This window comes from Colias philodice, chromosome 1 (genome assembly GCF_061535455.1).
Source record: "Colias philodice isolate Cphi_HAF_F1 chromosome 1, ilColPhil1 Martin Lab GWU primary, whole genome shotgun sequence".
Classification (NCBI taxonomy): Eukaryota; Metazoa; Arthropoda; class Insecta; order Lepidoptera; family Pieridae; genus Colias; species Colias philodice.
The window spans coordinates 12,011,849-12,032,753 of NC_143086.1; the positions used below are offsets into that span (position 1 = coordinate 12,011,849).

General features: G+C 33.3%; 1 protein-coding gene across 2 annotated transcripts in view; it reads left to right on the plus strand.

The window, feature by feature from the left end:
• The window catches only part of LOC149491381 (uncharacterized), a 117,653-nt gene that overhangs the window by 85,009 nt on the left and 11,739 nt on the right, over nt 1–20,905 (plus strand). For both annotated transcript variants that reach the window (XM_089697226.1, XM_089697234.1), the window contains exons 6-12: nt 51–179; nt 1,780–1,900; nt 7,914–8,216; nt 8,924–9,104; nt 12,403–12,528; nt 14,238–14,472; nt 20,488–20,673. In XM_089697226.1, the coding sequence (XP_089553352.1) occupies nt 51–179; nt 1,780–1,900; nt 7,914–8,216; nt 8,924–9,104; nt 12,403–12,528; nt 14,238–14,472; nt 20,488–20,673 (1,281 nt within the window). The remainder of the gene's footprint in view (nt 1–50; nt 180–1,779; nt 1,901–7,913; nt 8,217–8,923; nt 9,105–12,402; nt 12,529–14,237; nt 14,473–20,487; nt 20,674–20,905) is intronic.

A 20,905-nucleotide genomic window follows, 5' to 3' on the forward strand; every position in this document is an offset into this window, starting at 1 on the left:
TTTATAATATTAGTATACATTGTCCGAACTAAGATGGGGTTTGGTTGCAGATTGGAAACGCCCTTGATACTCACGTTAAACGCGCCGAAAAGTAATTCGGCGGTCCAACAGCTGTTTAACAGCAACCGGCCACCGCCGCCGGCCATTGAGCCGCAATTAATCACCTCGGAAACTTTACGGTAAGTACACTTTTGTGCAATTGCCCTCGGTTACTCGAGGACGAAAGTGGCTAACGTTGCGCGCTCGTTCGTTATAATTAGCAATGGCAGTGCGGTTTCATAGATCCTTTTGTAAAAGTATATTTCTTCGAAGTTATAAGTAACTCGATTACTTATAACTTTTGAAGGATTTGGTTTGCAATTGAGTATTTGAATAAAAAAAAATTATTGATTTTTTTTATGTATTTTGAAACTTTATTATTAATAATATTGATATTTAATGCAAATAACTTACAAAAAACAATTTTTCCGTTAATTATAAGCAATTAAAAATTGATGAAATTTAAGTTAGAATCACGTGACTAAAAACGCGCCATGACTGGTCACCACAGTTGTGACGTCATAATGTTATAGCTATTATTAACTGCAGTACATAGCGTTTACATACGATTTGTTAGTTGGTTCCGAATTAGTTAGTTAGTTACGAATAATATTCTTGATGTTGATATATTTATGATCACCGATTTTTGTCAGGAGTTGCCTTTGTAGTATTCATACATAATGGTACAAAACGATAACTTTTGAGGTTCGCCATTTTTAATATAAATTTAAATAATATAATTAACAATTAATATAATTAATATGTAATTTAATAATGACAAAAAAATTAAATAGATCAAAACACTGTATTTATTATTAACACGCTTTTATTAGCTTCACCTGTATGTTTGTATGTAACCGACTCCTTCGAAGTTTCGACTCGATTTTGACCCACTTAAAACCGACGGATTTTGTTCAAATTTTGAACACTTATCAAGGTCCGATGACAATACAATAATATCATAAATTTATCCTGATAAGGATCGCCAGGATCAGCTTAAAACATATGTTTGTATGTAACCAATTCTCCTTTCGATTCTATTTAGACCCACTATAAACAGACGGATTTAATTTAAATTTTGTATAGTACTTATAAAAACCCGGTAACAATACAATAATTTCATGAATTTATCTTATTATCCTGTTTAGTTTTTCAAACTATATTTATTTTTCTATCAACTGCAATGAGTGAAAAGTGAAAACTAACATTATGACGTCACACGCGGTCAGGTGACGCTTCGGGAGTTGTCGGCGTGTCTTCGGTACTGGATTCAAAGACTAATTTTTATTTTGAAATAACTTTTGAATTATTGCAAAAAAAATAAAAATAAAAACAGTTTTGTTATAAAACTAATATATAATCTTTCCATTTATCACAAAAAAAAATTTCATTCAAATACTCAATTAAATCAATAGTTAATCTGCTTATAAAAAATATGAATATTTCAACTTTTATGTTACATTAGTAAAAAACGTGTCAGAAAATATAATGATTAAATCGCAACATGCATTTGTAGCACGTTGTTGATAATGACTTAAAAGCCCATAGGTAGTTTTTTTGTAACCTTATCCCCGTTTATGAAGGCCGATTAAAATTAATATGATTTTAACATGTTAAATCATTTTATAGGAAAAGTCATTATTTAATTTAAAATCCGTTTCCAAAACTTGTGTAAATTATAATAGTATTTATTTTCATGTTTTGCTTTTATTAATTATTGTATGAAAATGATTATACTAGTGCATGGGACGCCGGAGTCAGGCCAAAAAGCGAAGAAACAGCGGTGCGGCGGGTCGCGGAACGAAACGCTCTGAGGTGTTCCCTACTTCGGAGCGAAGCAAGGAAGAAACAACAACCAAAGGTAAATTTTATAAATAATAACCCGGTTCAATGTAATTTAAATAAGCCGTTTTATTAATATCCTGTGTTTTTATTTTACAGCGTCGCTTAAATACTTTAATTATATTCATTCGATAATAATGTAATATAAAAAGCCACGTCTATAAGAAAAGTTAATCAGACGCTATTTAATAAAGATCAAGTACAAACCCGGAAATATGATGCAATGTATCTTAGCCTTAACCCTTAACCTTCAGCGAAACAGTTATAAAGTTTTGATATACTGCACAAATTCAGTTTAGTTTTCATTTCGCTTTATAACATTTCCAATATGAACCGCAAACATTATTTGCACATTTAACGAACACCGCCTTCCATAAGTAACAGATAGTTTTTATTCCATTTTTGCATCCATTAGAAGTCGATTCTATTGACGTACTTTATTAATTTTATTTATTCGACTTGTTCTGTCCTTTTATTGTTTGTTTATTTTCTTTTCATTAGCGTTTGACCGACGAATGGATTTTAAATGGAAATCAGTGAACTTTATTAATTTACCGATTGTTACTGAAACGGGAACTTGGAAGAGCATAGCAAAATTTCTTTTAGGTAATTGCCGAGGAACAAACACACAATATTCCTGAGATGTACATTTTCATATACATTGAATTTATTAATTTAATCTTACTTAAATATCTACCAAATATTATTGAAACAAATATATTCGTACATGGTTCCTGTCTGAGTTAAATTTGTAACAGTGATGTCTGGTCTGGGTCAAACTAAAATGCATTTTAATGCATGAATTTATTTATATAAAGTGCCGTAATTTTTAATGCATTTATTGATTTTATTTATATAAAGTGCCGTCAGCTCCGCGGCGCCGTCTGCCTATTTCTGTCAAAGGTATTATATCGTAAATTCGGAAACTAAACTACTGCTTACCGATTTGCTAATTTTTCCATTTCTATTGAAGTCAATTTTGAATTATTCCGGCATCGAGAAATTGCAATATTACTGTAATTATATAAGATTTAAAATGTAGGTACAAGTTAATAAACGATGCACGAAAAAATTAATATAACATCGTAGTAATGTTTACAAAATAAACTTCATTCGCAAACGTGGACGTTTGCGAATGAAGTTTACAGCTGTTGGCAACAGAAGGCTTTGATATTCAGATGCTCCACAGCGACCTTCAGCGTCATTCCGTTAATTGGATGAGCACATGAAAGCAAGTCTATGTCATATTTATTATTAAGTTTTGTTCTTAACATACACACTACAAGAGACTTATGCAATCGTATCGCAATATTAATTTAACTTACTCGTAATTAAGTCTTTCAGACATCAATATTTAACAAAATGGAATCCGTCTTTGCGAAGTACAACAAAGAAAATTAATTATTTTACAACATTACTAAAAGTTTATGGTTTCGAGTATTTCTTTTATAACCTTCCTAATGGGCTGATATTAAATTTCGATTAAGTCGAAATACGCGTTTCATTTATAATTTTACATTTATTGACAGAAGGCTTTAAGGAAATCTTTCTTAATATTCAGGAGTCCGTAGCCCGTAGGGCGATATAATGAAATCTGCTTAAAATAAAATCTGTTGTACAAAGTTATATTAGGAAATTCATAATTCATTACAAGTAGAGAAGAATTTTCTTTTATATATTAAAAATAATTTGGAAAATCCAAAAGTGCACGCCTCATAATTTTTTTTTAATAAATATTTATTAATTATTATTTTTGTTTATTTAATAACAATTAAACCACATCGAATCAGACCCTGAAAAATGAAAGGGTTCTATTCCTGAGCATACTCAAGCGTAAGAGAAAAAAAAAGACTCGATTAGTAAAGTATTTCGGTCGCTATCGTGTTAACAAGAAAAAGGATCCGCACATACAGACACACGGACGTCCAAGACAGAACTTTTTTAAACTGTTTTTTAACTAGTTTAAATAACAAAAATTACATCAAAAATATCATGAACGTTAAAAATAGTGTTTTTTCTTAATATGTGTGTGTATGTATTATCTTACGAGTGCAATGTATGATACATAAAGACATTTTAAGTTTGAAAAATCAGATGTTTTGCGCGAAGTGACAGTAGTACCCACCTCAACGCTTCGCTTATGAGGCGTGCAATAAAAATGTACCCGGGAGACACACATATTTCCTGAAAATTGTTCAACAATACTCCCGAATGAAAAGCCATTACATAGTAATATACCTACAGTTATCGCGTGCATACACGCTCTACTTTATAAAGGCTTAAGCGGCTTAGTTTTAAAATCCTATTGACTGCAATTAAAATGTAGAATGGTCAAATGTTTGGACTTAATCTCAAACACCCTAAACAAACTTCGAAAGCATTGACGTTCGTTATTAGTTTCAGCCTTAAAGTTTGACGCGATGAAAAGCTACTCAGATTAACCATTACCGACTTTAATATATTCTCCGACTAAATAAAGGTTTTAACCATAACTCAACATTTAGCTTTTAAATTATAATTGATTAACCTCACACATAATATACATTAACATGCCATATAGCGTCTAGGAAGAAAATTATTTTTATTACGTCGCAAAGTTTTACAGAATAATTATAAATATTGCTCTACGGGGCTGCAAAAGAACTACGTATTCGAGAGTATTTAAAGTCAAACTTTAGCTGCCGGTATAAAGAAAGTACTACAACTTACTTTTTAAGTCCTATTGTTACATCTCAAATTCAAACCTGTATCACTGGAAAATAATATAAAAGTTCTTTTTATAAGTTATTCACATTTGTGCGTATTTTCGCTGCCTTTGAATCACGTAAAATGAATATTATTATTAAATACAAAATGAGCATTACATTACCAAATTGTATTGAGCAAAGAGAGCTCAGTATCGGATTTATACTCTTGTAAGTTTTCATCAGAAATATGTGACATTTTCTCGCTTGAAATTGTTCCATTGCGAGTAAATTTATTTTCCGACAGAAATCGAGAGTGAAAGGTGCGACCGGTAACTGTGAATAAGCGGATTATTCTCCCAATAATTGCTATATAAACTGATCTCAATAAAACGCGTAGGCATTTGTTTGTCAACATTTTTTCTTTCTTTTTTGTTTTATTTACAATTGTAAATCCTTTTTTACACTTTAACGGCACTTGATTGTTCTTCGTTTGTATTTAATCAACCACCCAACAAAAAACCTCACAATAAAAACAGTTACATTCCATTTGTTATTTCTTTTTTATTTGAATTGTATTTAACGCCGTGCAACTTTTTATTTAAAAACGTTCATTGTTTTATTTTATTTTATACATCCGCTGTTATTTACAAGGTTTATGGTGTTTTTACTTTTAATTCAGTCGATTATACCTTAAACACATTAAAAAAAAAACATTATTGACTTCTCTATTGGTGAAATAAGTATTAATTTAAATGAAACCATTTTATCGTTTGCATACTCTTTGTGAATGAATAAAATGAAAGGTATCTTGTCGTAACTTCGTAAGAAAGTGCATCCTTGAGTCTCGGAAATATGTTATCGAGTCTTCGAGTATTCTCTGTGCAGGAAATCAATATTGATAGCTCTACAATGCGATTTCTAAACATTTTCCAGGTTCAAACGAAAATCGTTCCTAACATACGATCTTTTAGATTATATACTAAAGGAAGTATAAGCGCTAGCGTTTGTGTTGAAACACATTTCACGTTTTATTTTATAGTACAATATGATTAATATTCGGAAAGTGAGCTAATGTATCTATAAATATAAAACTCAAAGGTGACTGATATAGTGATCTACAACGCACAGCCCAAACCACTGGACGGATCGGGCTGAAATTTGGCATGCAGGTAGATGTTAGGACGTAGGCATCCGCTAAGAAAGGATTTCCCGAAATTCTTGCGGGAACGGGGAAAAACGGGGATGCACGTACAAAGTCGTGGGCGGAAGCTAGTTATAGTATAAAGTTTCTTCAAGGAATATATCAGAAAAATACGCGGTTAGTTTCTTTTTTATCAAGTGGGATTTGTGTTTGTTTATAAAAGAATAAATTTTATGGATGACACATCTACAAATACGAAAATCAAACATATTCCACGGAATAAATTTCCATTTCTCGACGAATACATGTTTTAACATTGTTCGTGTTCTCGAAATTAAGGTCAGCGTTTTTCCATGAAATATCACAACTAGTTACATGTAAAAGAATAAAATAAGAGAGTATTTTTCTTTCTAAATAACACAAGTTGCCTCAAGGCGTTGAAGACGATAGCGGTTTATTCAATTTACAGAAAATATTCCAGCATTCTACAAGGGCAACTTTGCTCACTATTTTAAATTATTATTCCTCAGGGACTTGAGAAATTTCACTTACATGAAAAGGGTCTAACGAGCTACATACGTAATACCTGGCAGCGATGCATGTAAAGGGAACAATTAAAGCTGCCTTGTTAACTTTGTATTCTGTGTTTTTGCCTTTTCACTCGAAACTATGATAGTACCTATTGTTATTTTTGGATTAACTTTACATACCTAACTATTGTTATGGGACACTTTTAAACGTGAAAAAACTCCGATAAAACATTTGCGAGCTGAAGAGCTGAAAACAATCGGTTGGATGATCTCGCTATAGAGCAAACGTTCATTTTCGAATATTTAATGCAATTGAGACGACGCAGGTGAGGAACGAAAAATAAAATTCCACCACAAACAATAGTTTGGTGCTCCATTTTTCAGTCATATTTATTGAAATTCTTTAAAAGCTTTCCCCAGAATTTTCATCTTTATTTTTATGAACACAATAAATGTTGATCTCAAAATCCCTTGACGTTTTTACTCGTGGCTAAATATTATTTTTAAGATTCGAGCTTGTGCAGAATTAATAAAAATTTCATCCAACTTTTTGAAAAAGGAATCTTTATAATCCTCTGTTTATTAATGTAACTACCTACTAAAATCGCGCAATAAACCGCGTTGAATTTTAAACCACTGTTGAAATATATAGGCGTGCGATCCTACAGGCGAATGCTTTTAACTCTGTAAAATACCAATGAAGATACAGTTACGCAAAAATAACAGTTTTAGATGCGATAATGTTTTCAATATAAAAAAATTATTTGTAATATAAAATATCAAACTTGTTAAGAAACAATTATGCAATATGTCCCCAATTAAAAGTTATAAGTTGCTCTTCTAGCTACACGAGATACTTCAATTTTGATCAGAAAAGTTTAACGTTTTTTATTTTTTAAAACCACGCGTACACGTGCCGGTAAAGAAAGAATGTTAAAGGTTTTTGCACAGGAATTACAAGTTTCTTTCAGCGCTACGAAACCTTTCAAATTCAATGCACCTGATAGATTATTAATTTTTTAACCAAAGACAATGGCTCTGTTTTCAATTAAAAATTCCTATTACGTTCCTGTTCTGTTCTAAATAACGTTTTCAGTTATTTTGCTATATAGACCGGGAGATATTGACACAAAATTTCGAGTCATTTGTAACAGGATGGCGGTTCTACAGGGTTCTTAGTACGCAATGACAAAAAGAAAAATGATGGTGTGAACGCTGGTACCGGCGGCTTTGTCGTTGTTTTTTGGCGGTATGGCGACCATTTGGAATCGTCCGAAAAGTATGGCATGGCGATTTTCGTAAATGGCTGCACGACGATGGTTACCTGTGCAAAAGTTAGCCTGGTACAAATGGTTGAATAATTGTTTTATTTAAATCAACACATTCGCGTCGGTATGGCGGGCTGTAAGTCACACCGGAAAAGTATGGCATGACACTACCGCCTACTTCTTTTTTATGGGCTATCGGTAAATTCTAAAATTTTTGTGTTACAAATCGTTTGACTTTCGCTATTTTTCCGACAAGTTCGACTTACGCCCACGCGACTAAGCCGCCGGTACCAGCGTTCACACCATCATTTTTCTTTTTGTCATTGCGTACTAAGACCCCTGTAGAACCGCCATCCTGTTACAAATGACTCTTGCTCAATAACATACCGTTATTTCGCTACAACAGCAAGAAGGAGCGTCGCTAGCTGAGCGAATACGCTTGCTAACGTGTGACGTAGAGGACGAGCCGGAGGAACGATCGTCGCCCGCTGGCTCGAGCGTGGACAAGTTCTCGAACAGCGACAAGTCGAGCGACAAGTCGAGCGACAAGTCGTTCGACAAGTCGTTCGACAAGTCGTTCAACGGAGTCGACAAGAGTAACGAGAAGGCGTTCGGCAGCGGGTCGTCGAGCTCGTCGTCATCGACGCTGTCGGCGCCGGTGCCGACGCGACGCCCTGATTTGGGAGATGTACATCAAGAGCCGCATAAGGTGGGTTGTTTTATGATTTATTTGTATGAGTCATTTAAAAGATGATCTTACTTCATTTAATTATAATATACTGAAAAAATTGGTTGTCTGTAAAGTCGGTTTACTGACGATAGTTGAACGTGACAACGTCCGATTGTGCTTCTTTGTCGCTCGTTCCGCGCTCTCGCTTGCACTTCAAGCCTTACATGGAACGCCTCAGAGCGAGGTAACGCCGCATGAGTCATGTTTTTTCGTGCGTGCAACCGGCTCTATCGAATTATAAGACGTTGTCACGTCAAAAACATAGATGCTTTCGACCGTAGGTACCTACAGTGTCTTAAAAGATACAACAAAAACAACAGTAAAATATAACTGAATCTAAATTTTTCACCGAGCATTTCTACAGTGTGCGACTCTATGAGTTGTTTTTATACACTACAACTAAAAATTTATCATCATAAAAATAATATCTTACAACTCGATAATTACTTGATTATCCACATTCACTTTATTTCAACTCTATTTCGAAACAAATTTCCAAATCGATATCCTGAACATTATCTGTCTTACCACAAAAAACTTAAGACAGGTTTTAGCTTTAAGCGCGTGTTCTCTTTAATCTAGTTTTATTGTATTTCACATAAACAACTATTAAAGTGACAGATCCCTGGTATAAAGTTAGCCTGTGTTTAAATTGTTTTGTGGTAATACAATATAATTGTCCGCAGCCGCGGCCAGAGCCTCGTCGTCAGTTCCTCTCAACACTAGCGCCTCTCACAGCGTGTGTGGGCAACGCTCACTACGAGGGCTTCTACTACGTGCCTCCTGGGAACACAACATCCAACACTGAACTGGACATACACGAGACTAATGACGCCCCAGCACCCGATGTGGTCGCTGGGACACCAGGTGGGTAATACTAGACTAGATGTTCTTACTTGCTAAGGAAATTCGTCTTATCGCGGTAAGAATAGCCAACCTTCGAATTCTTTAGAAGCTTCTTAATAATCATTAATCACCAAACACAAAAGTCGCGAGTACCATACTCCAACCATAAAATATATCAAAACATAAACTTGATCCGTTGCGACGTGAAAGAAAACAAATACAATTTCACATTACTATAATAAGTAGGTATATGATAAGGATACATATATGTAAAGCTATTCAGAGATTCATAAAAAGCAAATTTTAATATACCTCTCCAATCTCCATTTGTTTTCGTATCAACTGTATCTACTATATCTACATCAATGACTTACAAAAATATATATAATTTGATGTTCAAATATTTGTTGTAATTCTCTCGAGTAAATAAATTTCTTTGAAGTGTTATTCAGTGGGTTTGTTTGTATCAATAACGATATTAAATTATGTCTGTTATGTTATTGAATTTTGCTAAAGTACTTGTATAGAGAGCACGCGTTTATGAGTAGGCGTTTGAAAGGCACTATTGCTATAAATACAAAGAAAATTCATTTGACATTTTCGTGTTATATAAAAATATTATGTGATAGTAGATTCTATTTAAAATAGCGTGAAACACGTAGGAGTGCAGACAAATAGTGGTTATTCTTCACGTACGATGTTCTATCGCGATGCTACAATTGTCTCGACTTACGGACAAAGACCGTATAATGCGTGTATTACTCCCGACTGGAGACAAATGTTTTTAGTTTATTACGTCTTGCAAGGGGATTTCGTTTATTAAAACAAATACTGAATTACTATCACGTCTGTATATATATACTCCTACTAAATCGATTCTCAGAAATATATCTCTATTGGATAATCGAATAATGAAAGCACAGACTAATAATAATATACTACGTAATGAAAGGTCTAATAAATACAAGGTAGGGGTAATATTTACCCTGGGAAATGTTTGTTTTATTAATCGATAAAATATATCAACTGTTTATCAACTAAGTATCTATGAACGTGATTCATATTTCAATGCGAACATATTAAAAAAATATATTTTAGTAACCTTTGTTCCTCTGACAGCTATAACCAATTTTAACACGTGAAACTTCAATAAAACGGTAAACATAACGTCGATAAAATATTATAGTTTTTCGATGGACTTTAAAAAATAGATATGGAAAACTATTAAGAATTTTAAAAAAGCCTAATTGTGTTTTAAATGGTGTGATTAATTTTATTTTTTGGCTATATTTCTAAAGCCATCGAGGAATTTATATAATATTTTATTTATTAATGCATTGTGCATTACATTGGAATAAAATCTGATTACGTAATAACAGTAATCCATTTAGTCGGAATTTGCAAATGTAAAATTACGGCCTAGCAAATTCTATAACGTTTTGGATTCCGTTTCGGGGACAAAGCTGCTTGATTCATTAGGATTTTGATGAGCTTTGTCGAAATCAATTATTGGGAACTTGGTCATAACTCGTATTGAGCCCAATGCGCCGAACGAATTCCAAAATATAAAGGAAAAGAGTATTATGTCAGTACGTCTTCAAATATGTATAAAGTACGCTGATGCAGTCCAGTATTTCTTTATTTCAATTTCAGACGCCGGTATCAATATTGCGATATATTTATAAAGCTTGAATATTTGATTATTTCGAACATTTTGAAGTATTCTCGATAAATTTTTAACAATTATACTGAACGTATTGTATCCTCTTAGTGGAATATGTGTCTTTGCAATGGGAGCATATTATAATAATTATGGGCTCATGATGATGATTAAGATGAATTCTGAACGTTCATTGATAAACTCGAAATAATATTTTTAACACTGTGTATCTACATTTATAAACTGAGACAGTCATTTTGTTGAAAACAATTGTTGTAAAATAATCCAACCTTTGCGTTGTAAGTTAATTTGAAATTTACAATTGTGTTTATTCCATTTAAATTGTTTATTCTCGACAAAAGCATTCGCTTTTCTGTATTTAATTCAAAGATCAAAGTATGCGTCGAAGTTTAAACCGAAGAAAATACTTCACGGTGTGCGGTAAATACTAGACCTGGAACGCGCGGGATTAATTTAAAACTAGTCTTATTCGTTCAGGCTCTGCGGCTACATCTAGTGATTTAATATTTCCTTTGTAAGCTTCACTTTTTAATTACAACCTGAACGTTCGAAGGTGCAACTTGAACATAAATGCGGGTCTCTACCCCTCTTAGAATCTCTATTCTAAGAATGTAAATTGTATGTATTTTAAGATTTGCGCCACTTTGCTTTTGGTAATTGAAATGAAAAATGAAATGAAAAAATATTTATTTGGACCCACATTATAAAAAGTTTACATGAATGAGACACGACAATCGACTAAACTAGGTACTAGACCTGTGCTATATTGCTTAATGTCTTTTTTATGTTTTACAAAGAACAGTGAAACAGAACCTTGCAATAAATGTATGCATAAAAAAGTTTGAAAAGAAAGTTCTAATAAATATTCTTTTAACATTAACTTCTATTTTGTATGATAAATACGTAATGTGGTATAAGATAGCAATAGATAAATGAAGGGTGATGAAGCGAATTAATAATTTGCTATTGAATTCGCAGCAAATGTAACGAACCACTAATCTATTGCATTGAAGCGCAACCGTGGAGCGATCCGTTTAATTACTGCTCGATACAAGGATCTGTTATACTCGATGGACTCGTTTGAAATGATATAATCCGACCAAATTCCGACGTGAAGCTCTTCAATTAGTAATTATTGGATGAATGCGATTTATGCGTGTATTTAATTATTAAATCGATCTACTACAAAAAGACTATTCCAGTCCAGTTCCCGTTTTCATCCGATTAAAATTCATATAATTCGTATTTCTTATCTAAACAATGGTAACAATTCTAAACGAAATTGAAATACAACCTATTATATAGCTTCTCATCTACCTACTCTCTATTATAATAATTTTACCTCAAATATAATAATGTCAATCATAAGAAGATAACACTAGATATAATATATAATTATTTTGGTTCGTTTGATGTGAATAAATACTTTCCGCAATAATACGCCGTAGGTTGGCCGTAGGCGTACCGCCTTATTTTGGCATTGAATTTGAAATGTCATATCATTGATTCTATTAAATAAATAAAGGGCCATGTTTTATTTTGTAGTATAATATTTGGTATAATGGGTTCTGAAAAGGTTCTGACGTCTTAGACTTATTGGTGACAGAATGATATTGGAAATTGAATTTTATTCACTAGGTGCTACAGACGATGATAGTTTAGCAGCGTTTGCGCGGGCATCGGCGCCGCGGACTGAAAGGCTACGGCAGCGGTACGGGCAAGAGTCGCAGCCTGTTAGTAGTGACGATGAACATGATGACTATGGTAAGTTGTTTTGCAGTAGATAAATAGTTAGGACGTATCTGTTTATTTAATATTATCATACTTTTGAATGAATTACCAATAAATTATAAATTGGCACTCCTGGTTTGTGTGCAGTAATTAATACATAAGTATGGTTGGTTCTAATTTAAGATTTGCCTTACCTTACCAAAATATATAATCAAAATTGTGTTCTATTTTTCTTCTTGCTTACGTACCTTATCGTAGTATATGAAAGTTATTCCAATCTTTATTAAAAGTACTTATTACGCACAACTTTACGCCCAATATAGCATTGGAATATTTCGAGATACATTTTTGATATAATGAGCAAAATGTAGGTTGGATGTATTGTGTAATTGTGTATCATGTATGTTACGTATGAACTAAATATTCTTTGGTTATAATAAGCTTTCATCTTGCTTTCATGTATTTCTTTTATCATTGTATATTTTTACGTATACGCAGGGAATTCTGTGCTGAATGTTCAAAGGCTTTTTCTAATCAATCCTCATTTCCGGCGCGTCTCTTAGCAACCAACCAACGCACGTTTCACAATACGACTGTACAATATAAAATATAATGCTACATTTATAAAAGTGCCAATAATATACTTGATCTCGGAATAATTAGCCTTATGTCAATGTAACACGTATCGTATAACATAATACAGATCGAATACTTCACGTTCAATCTTCTTCGATATACAATACGTCGGAACATAATTGATCACCTACAATGATGTAATGCGGACCGATCACGGAGGGTCGACTCGTCTTCCACTCGTCTTTCTTTTGCACTATCCATTCAGGAAATGTATTTCTTACTTCGAGTCGTAGGAAAAGTGATCGGGCAAAAGGACAATCGAATAATTTACTTTACAACTCTCTCGAAGTCAACTAACTAATTAACTTCTCGGTGACCCTGATCATCCTTTAGAATCGACTCTTTGTTGTTTTTGTGTTCCAGTTCTAGACGAGATAAGATTTCTCTTTCGACGTTACAAAAACCTTCTTTGTGCAAGCTGAACTTTTGAACAGATCAAATGGATGTCTTTTCATCGTCCGATACTCGATCGAGTCCAATCTAATGGTGACTTACGGATACAACTCAATCTAATTTTATAGGAACTCTTTTGTAACTTGAATGTTTGCCGCAAACTTCTTGGCCGCAAAGGTAAGAAATTAGAAAAGTTTTCAAACGTTTTTATTAAATGTTTCATTTTTAGGATCGAGTTCAAATTCACAGAATTAATTAAGTATTCGATATAATTACTTTTCTAAGGTAAAAAGCTAGTTAATCCATTTTTAATCAATTTCTACTAATTCACATATTTACCAAAGAGTTAACAGGTTCGAATGTAGTAAATATTAATTAAAGATTTATTGAGTTTTACTCATCTCAATTCCCCGAACTTTACTTGGCGTATTGTCGTCAACAACTATATTCACATTATTCCATATCAAAATTCGTTAGTTCGATTCCAACTTTACTTTGCCCTGTTTTATCCGCTGTTCTCCATCGCGTTCCGAACTGATTTAAACTTATAACACACTATACAGAGGTCGAATTCAAGAAAACCTGTTTGACACAACTTTTATAGTTCTTTTCTCAGCGTAACTTACTAACAAAGTTAACAAATATGGATTAGGATTTTTTTTTGTACATACAAGAAACAGGAGAAAGTCTTAATACTTTTAAACTACGTATAGGTTTCCACCGGCGGCCAGCTGTCCGCGGTATAGCGGTGAAGCAACAGCTGGGAGCCTCTGACGACATCCTGCAGCAGATGCAGAACGAACTGCAGCCCACGCCCAGTTCGACGCCCATGCAGATGCCGGCGCACGCTTGCCAGCGGACCACTAGCGCGAACTACGCGTGGCCGTACTACTCGGAGGCGAACTTGAACTCGCGACCGCAGAGCAGAGCCAGTGTTAATACTAATTGGTAAGTTTTATATGGGGCATTTCACGCGAAGCGGACACAGATTTCAAGTTCAGGTTTCAGATTTCGGTTATATTTTAGTATGTTACACCTGTATATATCCTCTGTATGTATACGAAATATTTTTGCTTTTAGAAGCTTAGTTTTCAAAATACAGGACTTTGAAGATGTCAGTAAGCGCGAGGCATGCGCGACTTCGAATGTAATTATCAGTTCAAGAAAAGGAATATTTAAATAAATTGATGACTGAAAAATAAACCACATTAAATAAGCTTTTAACCTCATAATTTTAATTTCGAATTTATTTCTAAATTCTTTAGAAAAATAAAAAAAATATTTTTCTTTGTAATTTTTTACATACTTAGCATATTTTATGTATTATAATGGCGAAGCGCGGCAATATCCCCATACTAGCGCCTACTATCTAAGCAAAACCTACAAACTAAACTACTGTGCTCTATGCTTTCTTGTGTGCTGAATTCGACTTTGATCCAAAACGCGATTTTACTATCAATAAAACATCGACAAATATTTTGATAAAAATTCATGAGTCGGTAGGAAGTGCGCCGAGTCAGCTAGTAAAAAATAAATAGATTTGTTTGTTTTGCAATGAAAACACATTCTATTTTATATGTTTATAAATTGTTTGCTCTTTTTATGGTGTACCGAACATAAATAAAATGTTTTTATATGATTTTGTTATAAAAAGTAACTAACTGGTTAACTATTAGTTATTATACGGGCAGCTACTTTAATGATCACTACATTATAATGACGCAAATATTGATACAAAGTCTATGCATGTTTGAACAAAGCGTCTTCGTGCTCGAGCTAAAATTCGATGGCTGTCGGCAGTCGTTAAGCCAAGTCAAACATATTGGATGCATTATTATTAACAAGCGCTGTTAGTTGAACCGGGACAAAGGCTAAATAAATTAGCCTGTCATTCGAGAATAATGACGCTGTACTACACTGGTAAAGGAATTTTCATAATCGCTTAAGTGGTTTTTCACTAGCTTTTGACTAAAATTAATACAAAATGTAAAATTTTATCGCATGTATATGTTTTTTGCTTCACAAAGCCTTGAACTATGCTCGGATATATTTACGTCGCTGGATGCACGTATTTTTTTCGTAACAAAACGTTTTTTAGTAAAAAGTGAACATCCGCAGTTGCGCTGTCAAATACGTAATCAGAGTCAATCCGCGTGTGAAACCTTCCGGATCCGCGCTAGGGCTGAAAACTGAAAACGTTCCGTCACAATAAAACTGGCTCGTTTTATATCGCCCACGCATATGGCCAATGCGAGAAAAAATATGGGTTAAACGGGTATTAGAAGCGTAGTAGCTAGTGGAATTGCGAAAATAGTATGTTATTTTTATTCTGCGTATATGCTTCAAGGAAGAATTATTATTCTAAACTCGATATAAGTTATACTTTTGATATATTTAATACACCGATTTAATATAATTGGGTTAAAGTAATTAAATATTGAAAGTGTACAGCTTGCCGATATAAAGTTACATGTAGACCAAACAACCTGTGTCCGTAGTTTAAGCTTAAGAGTACACTTCGACGTTCGAACTGGGCGCTGTGTTTAAACCAATTTAAACAATTACTAAATGCTTTACTTGTGCGCCAAACAATGTAACCTTAAATAAATTTTGCCTTAGTCCGATGTAAATCTCCACTGAATACAAACTAACAAGTTTTAAGCTTTATGATTTTTGTGTGTTATTAGCTGCTGCGTTAATGTACCTACATGTGCTCTTATTATTACTTTGTAATAGTCATGGACGTATAAAAAAAGACGGACGGTATATCGCCTAAACATTGAGTGAAGCCTAGTAATGGCGGCGAAACATCCATGTGTGTGTGCCATGTTGCCATGGCAACAGCTGTCCTGATGACAATGGCGGCTGTATTTTTTTCTATAAATTTTGCCGTAATAATTTTGTCATTAAAACATAAAAGAAATAACTTGCTTCCCTGTGGAATGTAATCCCTTGTGTTTTGTTATTTAAAATTGTACTGTTGCGACACCATTTAACCACGCAAGACGGCATTTTAAATATTTTTTGTGAAACAGTGACGCAGTTAATCAGTCGGTAGTTCACGACGTAATGGTGGCCGACTAGCTTACTATGGTGAGAGTGTGTGCGTGTTTATTGTCTTTACACGATCGCTAGCTTACTATGGTGGCTTCACGTTGTTTGTTCGTAATACGGCGTCCGTCTTTTTTTATACGTCCATGGTAATAGTTTTAATGTTAAATTTAAGCAGTATACAGCAAAGTTTGCTTTGGATATTAAAGAGCACTTTAATTTGCGCATTTTTAAGTAAGTATTCATTTACGTAAAGTAGAATAGAATAAACGTTTTATAGCAGGTGCTTTGATATTATCGCCCTATAGTAAAACGAGTCATTTTTGTTCACCTAAAAAGGGACACACCCCGGCACAATGGGATTGAATGACTTGCACTTGACAAGTATACCGGGATTACTTAGACACGGTTTTTAAAAAAAATGTAGAGTCATTCCGTACATACATACCGAATATTTTCGTAATGACTTTCAGTTTACGAGTTGTTTTAGTGTGAAATAAATAAATGAGATAGCAAAATATTTTGTGAAAACAAACTTCCAAATCGTTTTTCCCCTCGTCCAGAATAACATCAATTTGTAATTAAGATTTTGTTGATTTTCAACTCAGAGGCAAGAATTTAATGAATATTTTTTATTACGAGATATATTTTAACCTTATAATTAAGTCCCGTAAAAAGCGCTGCTGGGCTAAAAAGCGACAAATACTTACAGAGGTGGAGAGCTTCGCCACGGATTGTGTCAAGCTTGCGCCGGAAAATTTACCTTACGCTCTTAATACAGTTAAAACCCTGATATACAGATAGAAAACTCCTACGTTATTCAATTAAAAGCAACGCTGAGCCGGCGTATATGAAACTAGACTTGACAAAATAGAAAAACCAGTTTTGCAGCAACTACGTGAAGTAATCCATTAGACTCGAGTGAAACACTTTGTATTATTTGTTTTACACATATCAATCTACTTTAGCTACGTTCACTTAAAAACCAATAAATAAGCGAACATTTTTAAAATGTAAACGAAGAAAAGTCCACAAATATGTGCCGATATTTTATTTATTGCAACGTTTTCTACGAATCAAAAAGTTGTTTACAATACAGGCGTTTAACTTCAATTAAATAAACCGGTTAGGGTTGTACGTGCGGTTTTCCTGTAAATGTTTTTATTATACCGACAGCTATTTTGTTAATTATTTTGTAAAATAAAATACGTGTAAACGATAATTATCAGTTCATGGAAATATCGGAACAAAACGAGTGAGAGAATTCAAAATTAAGTTTTCCTATTATCTATTGCTGTCGCGCTATGCCTCAAGCCTCCCGTATTTCCCCCGTAGAGCGCGAAAGGGACAACTGCAGCTCGGGCTGAAAATACCTAGGAAAATTACGCAAATTCGTCGTTCCGTAATCCCCTGTTACTTCCTCCAATACTATACCGATTTAATTACTTTTTTTATAATTTAGTAGAGAAAAGTATAGGCTATATGTTCCTACGTTTTGCTTTTTTTTATATAATGTTCAAAAATAAGTTTTATGGAAGACGGAACATGACAGAAAATCTGTCCTATTTCTTACGTTTTGAAAGATTCATATCTTTTTTAATAATTAAGATATGACAAAAAGGAAAACGTAGGAACATGGCTAAAGTTACCATAGATTAATAGTAAAAAATATATTGCTCTAATAGTGGCACAATACAGGGAGGAAACAGAGGATGTATGGAAAAACGGCTCTTTTATTTGCTCTTAACACTTTTAACAATTTTATCGGAAATGAATAAATATTATATTTAAGCTTTCATTAATAAATATAACAAGATTCTCTGAAAATCAAAAATATAAATGTGTTTTATTGAAAATGATAGTTCAAACTCCAAAGTTACAATAACTTGCAATCGATTTTGATTAACATTTTCTTTGACACATTTTGAGGTTTTATTAGTGAAATTCAAGAGCTTGAGAAAATTGTTTTGGGCTCTTTGAGAATCTGATTTTAAAGGTTTATATGAAATACTTGGGTAATATTTCGAAGCCATGGGTAACTTCGAGCAAAGTACTCAATTTAGCTATTACTATGGCTGAAACATGAGCCTTTTTTCATTTAATATGAATTGTCTTAATAAAATATATTTGAATGTATGTATTCGCAAATTATAATTTGCATATAACTTACGCACTTAGATGAGTTCATATTAGCGATATTATCTCTTGAGATGAAAATTAATTCAGTCCATGCGTTGTTATAATGTATTTATCTGACATAATCCGTTAAAAGCGGTAATTACATTATTATTGTGAATCTTAATCGGAATCTAGATTTTTTACACAAAAATAAACGTGATTATACAAAGAACCTTTTTTATTATTTTATCTTAATACAAAGATCATAAGGATAAACAAAAGATGAGAAAATAATAGGTTTGTTTAACTTAAATAAATATAAAGGTAAGTATAATAAAGTTTTGATCATAGCGTCTAGACAGTTTGAAATGCGTAGGTCGTTGTCTCCAATTAATTCGATAATACGGTTCAAAAAACTAGCTTATCTTTTAATGCGAGATAAAAGTGCCACGTTTATTACTTTTTAAACCACACATTTTGTTCACAGTCGCTATGAGCTTTGCACAGACTGTGGAGCTTTGTCTCGTCCTAATAAGATTCATGAAAAGTTTTCAGGCAGTAAGTGTGATATTTGTATATTGATTCACTAAACCGTATAATATTTGAGACGTTACAGATTTCGGAAAATTCATAATACAACATTCATATTTCATAATATATTAAATTTACTGCAAAACAACTCAAAAACTCTGTCAAAAAAGGCTATCTTTCGCCAATATTGCCTGAACTTTTAAGCATTCGTAAAATCTGCCAAACGCTGCGTTGAAAGTTACTTGTATAATTATTGTTAAGCTAGATATTTCCACGCTGCTCCACGTGAATTTCTTTCTATTATCAGTTAGCAATTTCAACACGATTAAACATTTTTTGTGTTTGTTTTTGGGAAAAACATAACCTTTATTATAATATCAGCTGTCACTTCAATTTCTATAAAGTTCCTAGTAACTTATACATATAGATGTGGGGAACTTTTATACTATTTTGTCAACATTTTTCGTTTCCATACTGTATTTTTGTTTTGATGCGAAATAAATAAAAAAGGTAAGCCTATATCGATGACTATTCCAGTCTGCTAGTAATTAGTTATTTCAAGTGTAAACGTTACAGTCTACAGACGGACGTCGAGACTTACCTTTCCAATGTCCATTAGGCCTATATTAATTCACTAAATGCGCTTACGATAAGCTCTTCAAAGGATCCCGTACATTCCGGGTTTCAAGTTAAATGGGTTGCCTTAGTACCTATTATTTACAGGTTGGCAATTAGAATTGTCGAGACGTCTGTAATTTGTGAATAATAAAATAATTGATTATTTTTATATGTATAATAAATACTATAAATTTATTAATAAAATCAGACTAGGCCTTAATGGATTTAATCTAAGTATACTCTTAGCCTTTCATCCTTTTTCCCGACGGAATTGTACTGGATAAAAATATACGATGTTATCTTTCGTTTTATGAAATCAAATCATGCTAAAATTTTTGCTACACCTAATTCAATGTTAACGATGTAATACTTTGTTAAGGTAAAGAAGAAAGTAGTTTTGGCTACGATTTCGAAACGTAATATTATTAAGGTAATAATGTATATAAGTTATAAGCATATATTCATAATATCTTCAAGGTCCATTGTAACCTGTCTCTTTTTATTTTATCCGTACTATAGAGATACAGAAATCCTCGTATGTAAGTAATAGCGTACTTTGTCCATTATTATGACGATATTTTACGGTAACTGCTCAAAAAACACAGCCATAACTTGCGTAGATGTCTCACATTTCATTCCTTTCAGGTCTACGAAATCTTCAGATTACGTCACAGGTCGACAATGCAGCACTACGCCGGTACCCCAACAACACACGGACGCATGTTACGCACACGCTCAAAACATGGCCACGTACACACACTATCAACAACACCGGCAACAACAGCAACAGGAAAATATGTACAGAAATTGTTCTCTCTACGCAAACATTGGGTGAGTTTTTCTCCATGCTTAGGGGCCTCGCTAGCGAAGAGTAAAACGATCCACCTCTTCAGAACGTTTCTAAATGTGGGTCAAAAAGTTCGACACACATAACGTGATGCGTTCTAGTTATACAAATTCTAAAGTGTATAAAAGGAACTCTATTTAGAAACGTATTTCCTAAAAATAGAAAAGAATAAAACATTCCAAAAGACGAACATAAATCGAGATTAAAAGTGAATCC